Consider the following 19,704-nt stretch of genomic DNA (forward strand, 5'->3'; position numbering starts at 1 on the left):
TCGCTTTCGAAATGAAGATCGTCACAGAGTGAGGGCACGCGGCGGTCTAGTTGTTAAAGCACAGTTGAGATTTCTTTTCTATCGTTATCAATCGCATCATGTCACACCCGTTGAGTCGGCATGACGGTGTATGTCGGAGCGCGCAGGACCGAAGACATGTGCCGGTCGAGGGTCGGAGGTTGTTTTTGGCGGATGGTTTTGGGTTTCGAGTATCGGAGCAATTGATCGTCACTTCGAGGTTGAGGTTAGACGGAGAATGTCGGGGCTTATCAATCAGCTTATCTGGACAATAGGACAATGGCACCTTGACGGTGGAAAACGTCAATGCTGAGACCCGAGCCGGAGTTAGACCGGAGCTGGAATCTCTCTGATTATATAATCTCCGGTATTTGCATATAAGATGAGTGATAGAGGAACGAGAACAAGGAGCGATTCCATGTTTCCGTCTCATGAGAAATCTTTTTACATATATATATAAATGTTTCATATAATCATAAAGCAATTATGACTAGATCTCTAAGTGAAGTATTCATGAGAAGGGCCTATAGCCTGAGTAGAAGGGCTACGCTGCTGTAGAACACCAACATCTACAATATCCTTGGGCTTCCTTAGTTTTGGAGGGTCAGCCCTTCAAGACTTGTCACTTGTAGCACCTACGTCCGATTAGTCCATAGCCGAGAGAGAGAGACAATCAAATCAAGTTTTTTACAGTACCCGTCTAACTCCAACCTCCAAACAACCTAAAGTAAAGAAACAAAAGGAATCAACTCCTCATATCTGCCTAGCCCATTCCGTCCCAAGCAAAGAAAGACCAGCCACATTCCCCCTTTCTCTAGATGAAACAGTAGCCCATTCTCATCGTTCTACCAAGACCACAACACCTTATGATGAATCGCCCTAGCCCCCAACCTCTCATACTCCAACGGCACAATCCACGAATCATTCGTCGACAGCTTCGCAAAAACGCTCGCCCCCTTCCACACGACAACCTGCTCATCCATATCCCTCGCGCTCCTGCTCACCAAGATCCGATCATACAGGTCCGGCCGCCTCGCTTTGAGCTTCTCCTCCAGCACGTTGGTGAACTGCGGGATCTTGGCCCCGCCGCCGATCACCATGATGCTGCCCAACAGGTCTCGCAGCTTCTTCTCGTCGCCGCGGGCCGCGTTCTGGATGGAAGTGAGGACGGCGACGTCGAGCGGCGCTACGGGGAGCACGGAGTCGCGCTCGTCGGCTACGTCGCTGGCGCTGCGCGTCGCGTGCTCGACGAACGAGGAGGATGCACCATGCGCCGACTGTGTCTGACCTCCGCTCGGGTTGGGTGTGCCGCCGCCTCGCGCCTGCGTGCTGGGCGCGGGGCTGTCTGCGGTGCCGTCCTTGCCGAAGACGAAGGGCGGGGGCACGGGGGTGCTCGTGCCGTCAGGTGCGGGCGACGGCGCGCTGGATGTGATCGGCGTGCCAGTTAAGGCGGCGTCGACTCGCGACAAAAAGTTGAAGGGGTGCGGCTTCTCCTTGACGGGCGTCGAGACGTCGTTCGATAGCTGAGAGATGCCGTTAGAGATGAGAGACGGCTTGACGAGCGCTAGGATGGCGAGCTGAGCCTGAGAAGTAGGGTCGTCGGGGATGTCGACATCGTATGCGTTATATGACCGATCGATCAGCTTCCTCCGGCCCCTTAGCTTCGTGCTATTATCGAAAATCGTAGGATCGTAAACGCCCATGGGCGCGAGTATAACCTCGTCGTACGTCTTGAACTGATACTTCCGCGTAGGCTGGTTAGGCGCTCTCACGTGGAACTGGTAGAGCTGCACGGACACGTCCGCCTGAGACATGGTGCAGTGCTTAATCTTGAGCTCCTCGGCCAGCAAAAAGTCGTACCTCCGCCGCAGGTTGATCTCGTCGTAAGGGAAATTGTCGTAGAGCATCATCTTGACGAACGTCTCCGTGATGTCGTAGCCGCCGTACTTGAGGTTCACCCGAGAGTCCTCGAGCACGAGCCCGTCCTCCACGCAGGTGATCGACGTCTTTTGCGCCCCGACGTCGACCACGCAAGCCTGCGTGTAGCCCGCGCCAAACGTGGCAGCCATACTTTCCTGGATGAAGCAGACCCTGCTGAACTCGAACCAGGTCATGCAGGACCGGAGGACGCTCTCGACGTACTTCTTGTCGTACAAGTCGGGAATGACAAAGACGCAGCTATACTGCTTCCACGTGCTGTTCTTGGTCAGGCCAAGCTCCTGCCGAATCGCCTTGTCCAACAACGTCTCGAAATCATCGTAGAGATGCTCCGCCGTACCGTAGTCGTCCTCGTTCAGCCACCCGTGCTGGATCGGCCACCAAAGCTTGAACTTCGGGTCCGAATCATCGGGGATCCTCTCGGCCTGGTGTCCGATGAAACACGACGCCGGTGACTCGGGGTCCTCCAGCGCGCCGATGTCCGTCCACTCGATCTGCAGCGGGTCGTTGTGCTGAGGTATCTCCTCCGGCTCGGTGCGGCGGTTGTAGTTCAGCACCATTTCCTTCGAGTTGGGCAGCACCTTGCGCTTGTTCGCGCGCATCTCCACCTTCAGATCGTTACTCTGCTTCTGGAACTTCTTGGCCCACTCTTCGCCGTACTGCTGGTCGGGCGTCTTGGCCTCGAACTGCCGCCTGGGCAACGCCTCGTACATTTCCGACTCGGTCTGGGGGAACTTTGTCGCAAGCGTCATCGGGATCGTCTTGGGAAGCGCGTCGCTCGCGAACCCGATGCGCAGGTTCTGGCTGCCCGGGTGGATCACGATGACTTTGGATGGATCCGTCGTCGTATCTGCGGTCGGCGCTGCGGCGTCTTCGCCTTGAAGGTCGGCCATGGGGAGGGGGACTTCGCTGTTGGCGGCCTTGGCGGCGAGGGCACGATCTCTTTCCTTTGCGTTTTGTATCATCCGGTCGCGGGTCGCATCGGATTGGAGTCTGAGGGCCAGGATCTGGTCATCGCGCTTCATATAATCACTGTAACGAAAAACACGTTAGGAACGGCGCCGAATAGGAATGGGAATGGGAATGGGATGTAATATGTCGGAGATAGTATCAAGGACTAATCGTCGCGCATACGTGTAGTAGTTCTTCTGGTTGATGGGCGTGACATCAGGCCAGCTCGTCTGCTTCATTCCATTGTCCGTCCTCTCGAGACCTAAAGCAAAAAAGAATGTACGTGTCAGTATATATTCATCCGAAGAGTGGGGAAAGCCGCCATCTCTGGTTCTTGCTTGTGCTCCTGCTCTCGCCAGCACACGGCTGCGAAAAAGCCTCGCCGCTGCTCTCGACTTGGGGATAGACACATACCTTCCCGAAGGAGAACTCGCTCGCTAACCTTGCCCACCATCCTTGCGTTGGGTTGGTGTGATGAATTTTGATAGATTATGCGGTCATTGAATTAGAGTGTGATTTGAAGGTTCTGGAGTTGGAGGAAGAAAGGGGAGATCCTGTGATGGGAAGAAAAATTCCGTGGTTAGCTCCCTGGCCTTGTTTGGCCACAAACCTCGAGGCTCGCAGATGTTTCCATCAGTGCAACCACAGTAAACTCCGACAAGATTGAACCACCCCGAGCGTTGCTCGCAGACGACCCATTGAAACGGAAGCGCTAAACCGCATTCAGAATAGACAGACTCGCTATGTTCAAAATGGCAGGCGATTACAGCTGTCATTCCGTGGGCAAGTGTCAGCCACGCTCATCTCCAGCTCATGCTGTATTATTCGCTTGGCCTTTGACATTCACAGCCTCAACAAACAGATCAATTGATGCAACATCGCCTGACATCATTGTATAAGACGGGAAAACAGTCAACCCGCAACTTCACAAAAACACGTCTTTTGGGAAACAAAGATTCATTCCGGTTACACGCCACATCATTCCTTCCAAAAGATTACTCACTCGGAAATCATTCCTCGCCTTGTTCCCCGAGTACGATTCAGCCCAGTATATAAGGTCCTCTTCGACCAGCCGCCACATTCTAAGCTCCAGTCTTCTTACCTCGCCAACTGTCACAAGTATTTCAAACGCAAAACTGGAAAGGCTAAGAGCCAAACCGCACATCGACTTCCTACATAAAATCTTGTTTTCAAAAGAGAACATCGTCCTTCCTGCACAAGGCATCCCACAAACAGGCCGGTCCAGCCGAGGAGAGAAGACATTCACCAACACATCAGGATGCCTCCTATTCCCATCTACACATCAAGCCCCGTCAACGCCTACAAGGCCGAGGGGGCAACTCCCAAAACAGACGCCGCACAGCAGGCTGCCGCACCTTACATACCCGCCACCACAACCCAAGCTCCACCTCCTACCAGCACATCATCATACCCAGCACCGCAACCAGGAGCGAGACCACCCCCGCCAACTGCAGCAGTCACCCCAACACCTACTCAGAAGACCACAGAATACACACCAGCCATCACAACAGCTGCAGCGCCGGGGTCTAACAACAGCCCTCCACCGCCGCAACCTGGTGCTGCCCCAGTTCCCCCCGGGAGGACATCTACGCTTCCACCGCCCCCCAGGGCAGGGGAATCAAGAAACTTGAGTCCAGGAGGAGCGCCGCCCGTGACTTCTATGCCGGCACAGATGGCCATCCCTCCACCAACACAGTCTTACGCAGCGCAAGGCGGATCGTCAACGACGGCGGCTACCTTTCCACAGGGTCCAGGACCAACTAGCCTGGATGGCAGTCCGGCAAGCAACCGGGCCAATCAGTATCAGAACCAAGGGTATTACCAACCATTAGGGCTCAACGGCCCCGGCCCATCCGCCCAGACCACCCCTTACAACACCGGTGCCTATAGCGCGGGTGGCCAGGGAATGGCGAGAACCGGGGACAGCGAGGAGGATCAGGGCATGTGGGACGCGGCGAAGAAATGGGCGCAGGCGGCTGGGGGCCGGCTAGCGGAGGCAGAGGATGAGGTCTGGAAGCGACTCAATAAGGGCTAGGTGTAGATGGGGAACGTCATTGGCCCCCCCAACCCCAACCCCCAAAACGCAGTGCCGTTTCTGAGCTCACGGCGGCAGCTTGGAGAATGAGGGTATGGACGAGAGACGGTCTCGGTGTGGGGTGTCTGTAGGAGGGGAAAGAGAAAGGGAGAACCATCACGACATCACTGGGAAAGCGGCTAGCGTTTGGTTTTTCCCCTCCCTTAGAACTATGTGGAAACTCCGGCTCCATCACCGCCCTTCTAAAGACCTGTCAAACTGTGCTCCACCACACTCTCTCGATCTCTCCCCCAATTAGAACCGGAGAGGTCCACAGGGCTGGATTCATCCGTGAATTCTTTCCGGGAAAGAAACTTTTTTGCTAGGTCCAGTAGCGCTTTTTCCATCCTGTTCATCCGGATAGCATAGCTCATGATTTGCTAAGAAGAGGTCTATCGTCGCGCTCTCTATCTCTCCCCACCCTTGGTGCCATTGTTTCTCCCCACCGCGTGACGCGTTGGAGCCTGACCCAAGAAAAAGTTCCATGTCTATTAGTCTCCAAGGTGAACGAAACTGACCGAGATCGCCGAAGATCACCGGGCCCGGTGAAAGAAAGCCGGAAAAAAATAATGATAATAATAGAGGGAAAAAAAAACCATCTCGCCACTTAACAAGAAGAGTATACCGGACGTTCCAAACAAAAGAGGACACCCTCTGTTAACGCGCCAGGGTATCTCCACTATACTACCGTTCCTCAACTCCATGAGCCGAGGCCAAGCAGGGATTGGAATTGCTCAACCATTCACGGGCGTAGGACTTCCTTGGTAACTGACGCTATAATGGTCCAGTGATAAAAAAACCACTTAACGCGTCACGAAGAGAGGTTGGTCTGTCGAGTCAGTTGCGTGCCCCTCCCACCCAAACCAACGTGTGCTTTTCCCAGAAAGGACTTCCCGATAGCGGCACGGATCCCGAAGGCCCAGCCAACACGAGGGGAGAAGAGGGGGGGCAAGAGGATGGGTAGTGTACTGGCTGGACTTTCCTTCTCCCTTTGTCCTTTGCCTCGAGTTACCCGCTTGATCCCGGCCTCTTCCCCGGGATGGCTTGGCCAGACCATTCTCTTGTTTCTTCGACACTGTTTAAACAGAACAGCACACTTTGTTAAGGACTTCCTTGAACCCCCCCTCCCGCCCTCTTACCCATGTAAGTTTTTGCTGCTATTTTTTGTCCCTCCCCTGTCTCTTCTCGAAGACGCCGTCGGGAAAACTACTGTGCCTGGCTAGTTCAAGGCACTTACACTGGGACACAGACCCGGACGCAAGGGTTTGCGGGCCAAGCCTGATCCAACAGCACACCTCGGCTTGTACCTTTTCTGGCTCTCTTCCTTTAGTGGAGAGGGACCCAGCAAAAAAAGTCATGCCTGCCAGCAAATAGCTGAGCTGGTCTTAATATATCGTGCCGTGGGAACTGAGTTCAGCGAGGAGGGGGGGGCGTCTTCTAACAGGTGTGGGCCAAAAGGTCACGCCAGGGAACAGACTGTCTCTCTTGCGTGTGCGCGTAGCCCTTTCGTCCCTCTCTGACTCTCGTCTCGTCCTCGACGACGCGCCACCAAGTGGGGGAGGGGGAGGGGGGAAACGAAGGAACAGGGGCGAGTCATCGTTCTGGAGACTGGTGATCATAAGAGCCGAGATATAGCCCTCGATGGAGACTTGCAAAGTAGCACGAGACGGGGGTATAAAGCCGGGCGCAGGGCTAGCTCCAATCCCACAGATCTCACTAGGTTCGGGAGGTATCTTTTCTTTGATCGGAAGAGCGTAAAGTAGCGAGGTACTCGCTGAATCGTTCAATCAGTTCATAGGGATATTCTGGTTGAAGCAGGCCGGGGGGGGGGTGGGTTGAGGTTTAGAATAGCTTAGGGCAGAGAGAGGAGCTGGGAAGTTGGGAAGGAGAAGGAAGACGCCCTAATTTCCCAAAAGGGTCGAGTTTATTATGCGTATTTATACACGCCCCCCTTCGTCCTTCGTTGCCAGCAGGGCACGGCGAGGTAGGGATATTAATTGCGAGCATTCAATTTTTCAATTTTTTTTTTTTCCCATTAAAATTGGACACGGACAATGTCCTTGATAAAGAGGGAGACCCACAGAAGGGTCCATCGAACAATTCTACGGAAAGCGACTGTGATGCTCGGTATCGAGTGTAAATTAATTGGCCTCGCTTCGGTGGCCTGGTGATATTGCTTCTATCGCAAAGGGTCGTACTTCGTTTGCCGTAAATAGATGACGAGAGTTGACTTGAGTACACTCTGACGATTCTACCGGCTGCGTGATGCTTTCCTTTCTTACTTTCCTCATTTTCTCCATTTTTACCTGTTTTTTTACACTGGCATACCTCAACCTGCGTAGACTGCGCGTTGTTGCCTCTCTCCCCACCGCCACAGACCAGGGCTCCTGAAGAAGTGAAGAGCTCTCGGTATTAGTAGGAGTGCAGATGCCAAGGAAAACAGGGTGCATCTCCCATCTCGGCCCTTTCCCCTCATTTTCTCCATGGCTTTTATGAACGGCGATGCAAACCGCAAACGCGAACTACACTACTTACACGCGCATCGGCGAGGCCGGGAAACCTCTACACTTACAGGGTTCCAGCGTAGCAATCGGGAATGAAATTCCCCTCGAAGATGGTAACCGTTCATGGGAAAGACCAAGGAAAACTCTAAAGGGATAAGTGATGTCGCAGTCGCATGGATGGCACAGGGAGACAGTCAAATATGGGAGAAAATGGCCCAGGTCCCGAGCTTTGATTTTGCGTACTGCGCAATAACAACTATTAGACGAAGTGGAACTTCCCTTGGGTTGAAAGTCATGGGGGAAAGGATTCGAGATCTAAGATCAGACGGGACTTGCAAAGGCGAAGTAAGAGATAGATAGATTCAACAAGATTCGCGTGATGCTTCGTCCCGCACCTCGCGTGTTGGATGTCCACTCTAAGCTCGGTCTTGGATTGGACTTTTTTCCCTATTTATTTTGTTTTTCTTTTTGAATTACCCATCTCGCTTCCTGACCCAGAGTGGTGGGATGAACCGAGATTGGACTTGGATTAATTGGCCCTTCTCTTGTTGTTGGCCATTCGCAGCGAAGAAAGGGACTCTTACTGGGATTGCCGAGATGGAGTTTATGCAGGTACCGAAGGATGGCCTCATGCCGGTTTCCTTGTTATTCCTTTACCTCCTTGTTCCTGGATCAGTTCGCTGCCTGTATCCAGTGCTTCGTCCATCCATGTCCCTGATAGTCTGAAGTACCGAGGTACAAGAGGAGACTTCGAGATAAAAAAAAAAAGGAAGAAAAAAAAAAAAAGGCTGAGTCGACTTTTCGCAGTCTGCCAGCCACTTACACAGACCCTCCAACAGCAACGGAGACTTTCATCCTTGCAAGTGACGTAAAATGTAAAAAGAAACATGTCTAAGGGAAAAAAAAAAAAAAAAAAAAAAAAAAAAAAAGAGAAGAAGGCCCCGGAAAGTCAATAAAATACAAATAAATTGGTCAGCGAAACCAGCGCTTACCGAGACAAAACTGTGCCGTGATGAGAAAAAGGTCCACTGCATCTTCTCATGAAAGAAGAACACAACGACCTTTACAGCTTGACGCGGGGCGAGATTGTTCTCCCCTGATTCCGGTCCACCACCCACCACATAACCACACACACGCCCCGACTCCGCTCTGCATTCTGCCTGTGATAGTGAGGATGACCCAACCGCCCGACCATTAGCCTGACATCAATCCTCCATGTGATTGACCGCGGAGACCGTCTCTTCGCTCGCGAAGTTGGTGCGTTAGCTGGCCCATCTCCAAGCTAATGCAGGGTTTCTCCGAGCTTAAAGGTCAAGTCTTATACCTCCCTTACATCCACTGTAAGCGTCCTCTAAAAACATGAACGCGCAACACTTACAATGCTAAGAACTAGTTGTTATAAGTCAAGTTTGATATATATATATCAGTGCCTCATACGCGCCGACACTTACGTCCGCGTACCCCAGGACCAGACCAGCTAAGAATGTCCGCGATGGGCGAAGGCGGTAACAAAAGGATAGAGCAGCCCGTTAACATGACGCAACCCCGAATACGAGTCCCTCGTCGGGCGACGAGACTACGACACATCTGATACAGCGGCGCAAAGTTGTTTTCTGCATGATACATTCGTCACCAGCACGTAAGGAACGGACCCTCTCCTTCTTCTTTCGGAGCTGAAGCTTCAAAGCTGCAATGTTGCTATTTTCTCTTCACATGGTCCAACGGCATATATCCGACGGTTGGTCAGCCAGGCGCTAGTCAACGCAATGCCGCTCGACTGACTCGGTGGCCTCTCAGTGTTCCATGCGGATACGTCGGCCTCGCTCCGTTGGAGAGAGGCCTCTCTGACTTACATGGTTCCATCAGCCGCTCTCTTTCGATGTCAAGGCGCAGAACCTGGTGATATCTCGCCATGGATATCTCAAAGATCCCTCGGCTGTGTGATGACCCCTCTCACATTGAGGGAGCTGAGGCGGAATACCGTAAGGCTATGCTCAGAGAAAGGCGACCAACGCTTTGCATGCTTTAACTGTTAGCTGCAGCCCATCAAAAAGATGACGAGTGCACTGACACCCGTGCCATCCCAACGAGGCTGCGCCCGGAAAGATAGGGTCTTTCATATTGGCAAGGACCTCTGATGATCCCATCCATCATGATTTGTCCCGAAGGACGGAGGGAAAATCATCCTATCACTAACATCTTTTACGCAATCACCAACGATTCTAACACGGGAAGGCGCAGCAAGCTTTACCGCCTCTCTATGCTGGGAAAGAAAAACCGGAGTGACGAAAGGGAAAGAAAAAAAAGCCAAGTAGATCCCCATCGGGACGAAACAAGCATCGCCACGGCGGGTCCCCCCCATCTCGAAGATGGCATGTGCGGGAGGACCTTGGAGCTGATCTCTCGAGGTCCCTTTTTCCAAGAGTAGCCCGAGGCCGAAAGAACCCTAGGCCGCGCAGTACATGCAGATTCTGCCACGAAGCTTGTGGCGAATGGTTTCCCTCCCCTCCTTACCTGTGTGTCCATGAATAGCAAAAGCAAAAAAAAAAAAAGACAGCAAGGGGTAACACAGCCGCCGTTGCAAGGATCTAAATCGCTATCTTTGTATCCTCCTCCTCGACGGGCAGTACAGAGAAGGCCAAGTCCACGCGAGCCTCCACACCGCTGGAAAGAAAAGACGTGTGACCTGCCTCGGAAAAAGGTACCGAACATACGTAAAAAGACAACATGAGCAAATCGTGAATAAGCAGCCGATCTACAGGCCTCGAGGCGTCAAGTGGTTCGACCTGTTACTTGGATCATCGATCCGTGGTATCACCTCTCTACGCACCCCCTCCTTCCGTCCCTAATCCAAAGAGAAGAGGGAAATTGTAGAATTTGTGGGAGGAGGAAGACGGGACCCCTGCGCGGGCCGCTCGCTTCGTCGGGGGACTTTCGGGAAATGGAGGGCTCAAGATCGAAAATTATGAGCGTATGTACGCACAGGTGGATTCCGAACCTGAATTCCGTAGTCTCCATCCACTTATCCACCGGATACCACGAGATTTTTATGAACGATGTTGAACTCAAGGCCTTGAGATATCAGATCCCCTCGTGACTGTCATTCAAATCAATTAACGGGGACGTCCCAAGTTGTCTTGGCTCGACGTCTCACAACGTGGGGTACAGCCAGGTACGTACCATTTGTTAAGCCCTACGTGTTATACGATTGGCCAGACGGCACAAAAAACGGACGCACTCCATGCTCGACATGCCCCACATCCAACTCCAATCAATCAATCAAAACCCCAACCATCAGTCCCCTGCCAACGTTACGTGTGTTACAGATCTGAGACGTCAACACCCCTGCAATTACCCCTCCCAGACCTTTCCCGAACGACTCCAAAAATCCTCCCAGGTACCGAGGGAAGTACCCCTCCTTCCCTTTCCCCTCCCCTCCCCCTTGCGTCCGTCTTATCCCACAGCGCCGCCGCACGAGAGGGATGGATGAGCCTCAATCCAAAACCAGCCCACCATCTTCTTTTTTGCGCCCTCTTTCCCCCAATCCTGCACGTCGGACAGCAAGACGCTAATGCAGTGCGCCGTGTGGTGCGAAATTTCCTTTTTTTCCCCTCAGTGGCTGTTTTTTAGCGTTGGCTTTTCTAAACGCTAGGAGCACGCGGATTCCGAAGAGGAAAAGAGTTTCGATGGTTGAAGGAAGACGCCTAAATTTGTGCGCTGACAGGCGGATTGGATTATCAACACTCACTCTAACCCTCCAGCTGGTTCTTTGTACCGGCAATCCCAACAGGCCGAGCGTATTGATAGGGCGCCTCTTGAGGTACAATTGTACATGTCAAGTTGTTAGCTTCAAACTCAAACTCGATGTGGGACGCTAAAATACTAGCAGCACGATTGATACAGAGGACCTTGTAAAACCACCACTTATACTCAGTCCGTCACGGTATTTCTTCATCCAGCGGAGGACTGACTCCCCGGCAACTTGTTTTTTTACCTATTCCTTTGTAGTCCATGGTCGGAAGCCGGTCTTGGGTTGATTAACGAGACTGGTTTCCGTAGGCACTAAACCCACGGAATCGTTCGGCTCTCCCCTTCTCGGTAGGATCGGGTCAGACGAGAGCAGTCCACGTCTCTCCATTCCGTTCCTCCACGATAACCGGGGGGTGAACCCTTTCGCGCGTGAGAGACAAGAAGGGAAAAAAAAGAAAAGAAAAGATAGGACGCCATCAAAATTTAATACACCACCTCAGCCAATTCTAGACAAAATCGCCTGGTCAACGGTCCAGTCCACGTCGCAAAGTTGCGCCTCCCTCTCTAAATCTCTGCTGATATCGTCCCTCGTTGATAGAGGGGGAACTGTGTTGTCGCGAAGCCCTGCCTGGTGACCATCTGTTCGGTTCCATCCCCCTGCTATGAAACAACTCTTGCACCCTGCCCACGTCGCGCTACCCAGTAAAAACCTCCGGATTTGGCTAGTTATCGACCACTGGTACAAATAACGCCGAGCCCAGCCACAGGACATGTCTTCTTTCATTCGTGAAAATAGAACAGAGACAGAAAGAAGAAAAAAATGAAAGGCGCCAGACTGCTCGACTTGAACCAGCTGTTTCTAGAATTAGAAGGACTGGAGTGGAACATTAATTGACCCTTTGTCGCACGAAGGGAATGCGAGGCGTAGGTATTGGCCCACGTCGACTGTGAGATATTCTGAATCAGTGGTAAGAGAGGTAGCATTGCATACTGCTTCAATTCACCCGTACCAGCCTAGGCTTCGACATCGTGACTGGTCAGCGCAGAATTCAGTCTGCGCGTGGTGTCGTGTACAACGCCACCCGCCATACTTTAACCCAGATACACAGGTAATATGTGCAAGACTTATAGCTCTTTGGGAGAAAGCACAAGCTGGGCGATGAGGGCTGCACTGTACTCAGTGGGCGGTACCGATGTACGGTTCGCCTCTCTCGACTCTCCATAACAAGCAAAACGGGGAACAAGATAGGAAGGCAAAGAGGAAGAAAAATGCACTTGATTCCAGTATCCCATTGCTAAACATGATCGCTCGTGATCCGCACGTCTTTTGACGCCTGCTCGATGGTTTTCCCCTCGTTACCGCGATATATCTTGGACCGTGCCGCTCTTCTCTTTTGTTTTTTTGTCTCTCTTCCTTGATCTTGCTCGTGAAATATAACCTCTTTGAAGATTAACCTTGCAGGATGTCAGTCCGTCGGGTGGCATGTTGTGTCATAGCCTCGACTTGTGACGTCCGTGTGTCCCTCCAACTGCGGCACACTGACGGGTGGCTGCGACCAAGATTTCCGTCTTCTGGAGATTTTGATACCTCGCCCCCGTCTGAGTAGAAGAGCGCACAACGTTCCTTCGAGTTTATTTTTCAAAACCATGTTCAAAGGTAGATCTCACTTGCTGCGCCCCCGATTTGATCGCCGTTGGAGCTCAGCAAGGTAGGAATATTTCGGACACCAGACAAAGGATCGTCCCCGAGAGGCTATGGCGCGCCGTGTTTCTCGAGGATCTATCCCGCTCATTCTCCGGTCACGCACGTAGGAGAGGAAAGGCGGAGCTTTTCCCTGCCCATTGTCGCGTCGTTGTGTGAGTTGTGAGTTGTGTGAGCTGTGGAGAATGTGGTATTTTACTTCTCGGAAGCCGAAGGAACACTTACACGAAGAATACGCTCATTTGCCGGGAAGAGTATTAAGGGCTGACCGCTGACACGGAGGGACCCGCCTCGCTAACTTTACCCTGTCCAGCCAAACGGTATTAACTCGGTAAACCAAGGGTCAAGAACGGGTCCTGGCAGAGTACCTGGCGCTAAACCCCGAAGGCAACCAAAGTGAAAAGCGGGTAGCCTCAGTGGCCCTGCCCTGAGAGTGGGATTTGACGCAGTGATCGAATGGTATACCTTAACTCTCAATCCTGTAATTTTTCTCAACTGTTCGTCGGACCAGCGATGACGGACTACGGTCATGTCCTGGTTGCCCCTCCGTAGTTGGGCGGTCTGTTCTGCGTCATCTTCAAGGATCGAAGGGCAATGTTTGAATGATCGATGATATAATTCATGATGTTCATGATGCGTTTCTCGATTCGAGATCCCCTCTGTGCCTAACCATGGGGCAGGAAACAATGGAGGGGAGGGATGGAAACCGCCTCCCTCATGTCATCCTTCACGAGATCTACAGTACTGCCCTGCGACAATTGTCGAGCTAGACGAGACACACAAGAGGGCAAGAGCGTTGAGCTCTCTACCTCTGCCTCTTGCCTTGAGATAAATCGATGTACATTTTAAGCCGGTGAAAGAGGTCTAAGTGGCAGGAGTAGATGGTTGAGGTCTGGCAAGAGCGAACGACTCGGGGCTGCCGTAATTAGCTGCAGGGTCTACTTGGGTACAATTGTGGGCTGGTGTTCCCTGATGTGGATCGTGTGTACTTTGTCGTTGCCTGCCATCGTCACATTGCAGCGAGCGAGGGAAGCTGCGACGACAATTCCCAGAGAGGGATCACCCGAATGGAGGAAAGAACGACGGCGCAGAAAGAAGAAAAAGAGAGGAAAGAGAAATCTCAGCAATCAAGCAAACCAAACGTCGATTTAAGTTAACTGAATATTCCGATTCCGTGTCCGCTTTCCACTTGCACCATTACTTCATCCTCAGGAAATCATCACAATTTCTCAGCAATCATTGATAATTCAGAGAATTCAATTCCGATCGCAAAATTCAATTGATACCCACTCTCTTCTCGAAGACCAGACGTTCCCCAGTTTCTCTCACACCCCGTGTCGCTTTCTGTTACACGCCCCTTGCCGGATCTTCCCACCTCCCATGTCTGGCCTGCATCCTGACCTTGGCGCCGTTTACACCACTGTACGAAGTAATACCGTTCTGCCCGTTGCTGCGCTGCTCGAGACCACGCCGAGATCTATCTATCTCCGCCGCTCTCAACCGACGAGACTTCTTGACTGTCCGGGCAGGTGGATTGTGGATTGTGGGTTGCAACACAGCCTCGGGTGAGGATGCTGGCCAGTTTATGATCTCCCTCGTTTTAGAGAGGATGCAAGAGTGATCGAAACGGGCTTGCTCGCATTTTTTCTCTTACAGATAAGCTCGTCCACCACACACTTCCACACCCTCACGCACGCGACCCTGTTGCACCCGCGCGTATGCGTTTTCCCCTTTTTTTCCGTCCTCTGCCAATTATCTCGAACATTTCCATTATCGTCAACGCTGCAAAATGCCTAACCGCCCAATCGCCATTGCTTCTCCCCAAACTCAAAGCTTCGCCCGTGTATGAGAAAATGAGCACAGCACAGCCAATCCCCAGCCCACCATGTCTGTCTGCGCTGTGGTACGAGCAAGAGCTTCTGAGAATCCAATGTTCCTCCGAGACGGCGGATCCTCCGTGATGAGTACCCGCACGTACATTTTTACCCTGTCTGCTACAGCCCTGTGGAGGTGTTTTATCCCCTCGATTCTCACCCCCAATGTAATGGTAAAAAGTGTACTTGTAAAATGTCCCCCAAAGAGGTTCAACATCGTCTACATTTCTTCCATCCTGAGCCTAACCCTGGTTCCATCGGTACCTTTTTCTGCCACACTCTCACATCATCTACAAGTGCGATCCGTTTTTGTTCCTTTGCGACAACCAACCCCTGCCCATCTTTGGTACCCACTTACTACCCATCCATTATCCCCGTCCCTCAGAGTGTTCATGATGATCGCGATGGATCCCTGTCGCCCTGGGTCCCTCGGGACACCACATCCTAGATCGACCCCGTCTTCCCTTTCTAACTTTGTCTCCGAGTCCACCCTCGTCCTCCTCGCCTCGCCCGGCCTCTTTGAAGAACCAGAAGCGATGTGGGAAACGGCCCACCCTAGCTAGTCTGGCGTCTGGTACTCGATCCGACTGGGCTCGACTGGCGAGGACCGGAGCTAGTTGCTGTACTACACACACCCACACACACCCCTCCCCCCCCCCCCCCCCCCCCCCCCCCTTCCCTCCCTCTCTTCTCTCTCTTTCTCTCCTCCACTCCTCCACTCCTCCACTCCTCACCCTCCACTCCCAAGATACCCACACCATACGTAAGGTACGGAGTACCTGCTGCGTCTTGCTGTAGGTACCGCCGTCCTTGGCTTGCGTCTTGGTATTCGTCCTCGCTCTCCTCGCCGTGGCTCCCTCACCTCTTTCTCTGCCCAGTCCAAGTCCACAGACACCACCCAGACGTGTATCAAGGACCCGGCTGGGGCTCCTACCGATGTTCCGAACCTGACCGTGCTTGAGTTGTAGGTACGAAGAGGATGCGCGTGAGATCTCTTCCCGCTCTTCGTTCTTTTATACTCCCCAGGGTCCTGCACCACCCCTCATATTTGCCTTCTTTTCGATCCTCTTTTCGCCCATTTTCCCACTTCTAGTCTTGCCTTTGCTAGTCACTCCTTTCTCCTGCCTCTTAGCTTTGATCTATAATTCTTCTGTTAACACCCCAATCCCGAGCCTTCCTTCCGCTTGTTAATACCCACTCGACCTATACGCCTATAACTAAAGAGCTGGCCCTCTCTTTTCTCCCCCTCCCGGATAAGACCCAGCCAAGTTGCCTACGCATCAACATCCAAACGAGTTGGTATTACACACTCTCCTTTCCCGACCTCGATACCTCGTCCGCTTCGACGAACCGGACACTCTGCCTTCTTGAATTTATTCTCTTCGACAGACCCTGAGGAGAAGGACGACTACAAGAGGCCCGCAATCCTTCGTTGAACAAAATTAAGTCGGAAGACAAACCGGGGAAGACTGGTCACCGCAATTGAAAACCCTCGATCGATACTGGCTGGAAGAATACCTCACTCATATCGCTTCGCTTTCCGCTCATCTCTTTAGACCTGGACTTCACCGGACGCCTCTCATTTTTTTTGCTCGGAGATTAACCCGTGCGCATTGCGCGCTCTCTTTTTCTTTTCTAAGAATCATATCTTGACCCGGTCAGTCAAGCACCTGGCCATTGCGCCAGATATTGCTTGTAAGTCGAAAAGCCCAGCAGCCCAGCCGATCCGCTCTGGTCGACAAGAACTATTCCTACATCACGAACTCCTTTCTCGCCTCAAGTACTACGTGATTCATTTCTATCTTTTTCACCTTTTCTCGTTTTCCTTTCTTTTTCTTTTTTTTTTTTTTTTTTTTTTTTTTTTTTCTTCTCAGGTTCCTAGACACAGCCTCCCCCACTCATCCCGATCAACTCCCTCCCGTGAACTGCAAGATGCTGTACCATGCCGTGCCTGTAGTTAACCGCCGGCTCATCCGACTTCAAGCATCTTCCCTCTAGAGGGATGGTGCAACTGCCGTCGCCGGCACTTTCTCCTTTCCCCTATTCATGATCATCTTCGTCCGACCATCAATGCTAACTGCAAGTCTCGCAGTCGGTAAAGCATCTGGTGCAAGATAGATTAAGTCGCATCTCACTTACATGCACTCCTTGAGTCCATTGGGAGGATCAACCATGGACTCCAGCCAGACGCCAATGTAAGTTAACAACTCCATGCGCTTGCATATCGTATACTCTCGGCAGGCAGACAAGACTTACACATCGCCTTGGCGGGTCACAGTCAACAACAAATACAGACGCCTTCCTTGCAGTTCAACTCCAGTCCCGACGATACATTTAAGAGAGAACCTGGTCCTCAGCCCACACCCATCGTCACCATGAACGACAGCGATATGCCCGTCAAGGCTGAAGTGATGGCTCCTGCAGGAATCTGGACCACTCCCACTCAGACTATGAGGCCCCGGCCAGCCACGATTCACGAGGGTTTCTCTTACACTATGGGTGAGGAGTACGGCGGTATAAATCCTTGGGCCCCTTCGTCTCTATCGCTCCAGCAAACACCCAGCGATACCATGTCTTCGCGGCCAGTCTCTATGCACCAAGAGTTCTACACCCCGACCACCATAGGGTCAAGTGAGTTTTACTCCTCATCACTTGTCCAGTTAGCCGTGCTAATGTTGAAAAAAAAAAATTGGCAGATCCGTGGAATCAGAAGCCTTGTGAAGACAACTTTGAGCTTCAGAATCTCGACGGCGATATTAACATAGGGCAGGCATACACTACGGACGAAGCCATCCCGATTCTCGACTTGAGGTACCAGGGACCGCCTCCGGACGGCGAGTCGCTCTGCCTCGACAATACCATGAGCAACCGTCGCATGTCTGGATCGTCTTTCACTATGTCGACATCTGGTGGGCTTTCTGAGATGGCATCATACGAGGACTTTTCGGCAGCGCTTTCAGAAGCACCTTCTTTTGGATCCGAATACCCGCCACCCTCCAACCGAAACTCGCTCATGTCCTCGACGCAACTTTCTCCCGTCGCCTCTCCTCGCATGACACCCCAGGGCAGGTCAGAGCTTGTAAGGACGCACAGCCGTGGTCGAGCATCTCCGTCGCCGCGTCCAGGAATTAGGACAGCACCTTACAGCGTGGATGTTGCGAGGAATAAGCGCTGGTCTACGGGATCCTATGGTCCTGGCCCCAACCGGCGGCCGTCTCCGTTTGTGTACCACCCCGGAAGCGATATCTTTGCCGGCCATCAAAGGATGGCATCGTCAAGGCACTCATCGCCTACTATACCGAGCAATCATCTACCGCTTAACTTTGGCAATCTACAGGCTGTGCAACAGCATCCTTACTTGATGCCCGGAGTGCCCGGGGCGCCGGCATTCCACCGTAACAGTATGCTTCTGCCTTCACAGCTTCCATCACAGCTGCCATCACATGGGTTCCACCCCGACGTGCCCCACCATCATTTCGAGGCGCCACCACCGCTTCTCTCCCACGGTCTCTTCCGCATGCTCCAAAGTAACGCGGACCCTCATGCGCTCCATGCCCATTACACTGATCTCTCTGACCCTCCGGACCTCTACGCATCGCTCCACGAGGAGCAAATCCCGCCTCCTCCGGAGGACATGAATCCATCAGATCCCGATCTCGTCCCCCATGAGCAAGAATTACGGTTTGAGGGGGATCTCTATACTCCCCGATGGGTCCGTGGCCACGGAAACAAGCGAGAGGGCTGGTGCGGAATCTGCAAGCCCGGGCGGTGGCTTGTCCTCAAGAATTCGGCATTCTGGTATGACAAGTCCTTTACGCACGGCATCAGCGCAGCGACGGGAAGCCCATTCCAGGAGCCCCAAGAAACGAGACGGATGGACGGCAACCCGGACGTCTGGGAGGGCCTCTGTGGCAGCTGCAATGAGTGGATTGCGCTGGTGAGCAGCAAGAAGAAGGGAACCACCTGGTTCAGGCATGCATATAAGGTAAGTCCTGGTCAATGCAACCTGCAAGGGGCGTCGATCACGGCAGATGATTATGGAGATTTGTTTGTAGTTCCCCTTGCTAACCAAACTTGCCTCTCACGCACAGTGTCATACCCATCCCAAGATCAAGGACGCTCCTAAGCGTCGTAGGGAGAGCACCAGCCGGGCTCTCGCTCCGCCTCCCCTCACCAAGCCGATGGCGGATGGCCAGCCGCAGCAACCACCTTTGACCCCCCAACAGGCTCAAGCACCCCCTCAGCTTCAATTACAACTGCAACCACAGCAGCAACAGCAACAGCAACAGCCTCCATTGACACCGCAGCATCAGGTTCCTCAACCACTAACTCCCGTTGGCCCGGTCCACCCGTTGTCTGCCGGCTTGATGCCAATGCAAGCTCAAGGCCAGATGATGCAGATCCCGGTCCAACAAACTCCGCAGTTAGCGCTTCAGCATATGCAGCAGCAGCAGCAGCAGCAGCAGCAGCAACAACAACAGCACCACCACCCACCTCACCATCACTTACAGCTAGTTCCTCCCCCGCGGCCGATCCCGCAGACCAGCCACTTGATGATCCCCGTCGATGGTGGAATGCCGGGCATGATTTGAGCAATACAAAGTATTCTGATATTCAAGCACTACAATCGGAAATCTTTCATTTACACTTATTTCCTTCTATGTCTATTTCCTTTGTCTAAACAAGTTCTGCCGAATGATATATACCACCCACCCATCCGAGTCCCTCCATGCGGCCCTTCATATATATACACCCCCTCAGCTACCTCCTTCTACACGCTCTACAACCAAGGCCACTTGAAGGGATTATCTCGTTCTCTTCTTTTTGGAATTTACGACGGGACTTGTTGGGAAATTGGTGGCAAAAGTAACT

The 19,704-nt window shown here is 52.6% G+C and overlaps 2 protein-coding genes and 1 pseudogene across 2 annotated transcripts; 2 read left to right on the forward strand and 1 right to left on the reverse strand.

Annotated features, from left to right (window-relative positions):
• Positions 1–863: 863 nt before the first annotated feature.
• On the reverse strand, positions 864–3,361 carry SAPIO_CDS2979 (Actin-related protein, ARP8 class; the record flags this gene model as incomplete). The annotated part of the gene is made up of 3 exons (XM_016785873.1): positions 864–2,988; positions 3,091–3,169; positions 3,322–3,361. The coding sequence occupies 3 exons, from the start codon at positions 3,359–3,361 to the stop codon at positions 864–866; spliced, it is 2,244 nt and encodes a 747-aa protein (XP_016644655.1).
• An 825-nt stretch (positions 3,362–4,186) lies between these two features.
• On the forward strand, positions 4,187–4,963 carry SAPIO_CDS2980 (annotated as a pseudogene; the record flags this gene model as incomplete).
• A 12,041-nt stretch (positions 4,964–17,004) lies between these two features.
• SAPIO_CDS2981 (Uncharacterized protein) lies at positions 17,005–19,424 on the forward strand (the record flags this gene model as incomplete). The annotated part of the gene is made up of 4 exons (XM_016785874.1): positions 17,005–17,027; positions 17,111–17,463; positions 17,529–18,817; positions 18,924–19,424. 4 exons carry the CDS (start codon positions 17,005–17,007, stop codon positions 19,422–19,424), a joined length of 2,166 nt encoding a protein of 721 aa, XP_016644656.1.
• Between the last annotated feature and the right edge of the window lie 280 nt (positions 19,425–19,704).

Source organism: Scedosporium apiospermum (assembly GCF_000732125.1).
Source record: "Scedosporium apiospermum strain IHEM 14462 chromosome Unknown SEQ_SAPIO_0087, whole genome shotgun sequence".
Classification (NCBI taxonomy): Eukaryota; Fungi; Ascomycota; class Sordariomycetes; order Microascales; family Microascaceae; genus Scedosporium; species Scedosporium apiospermum.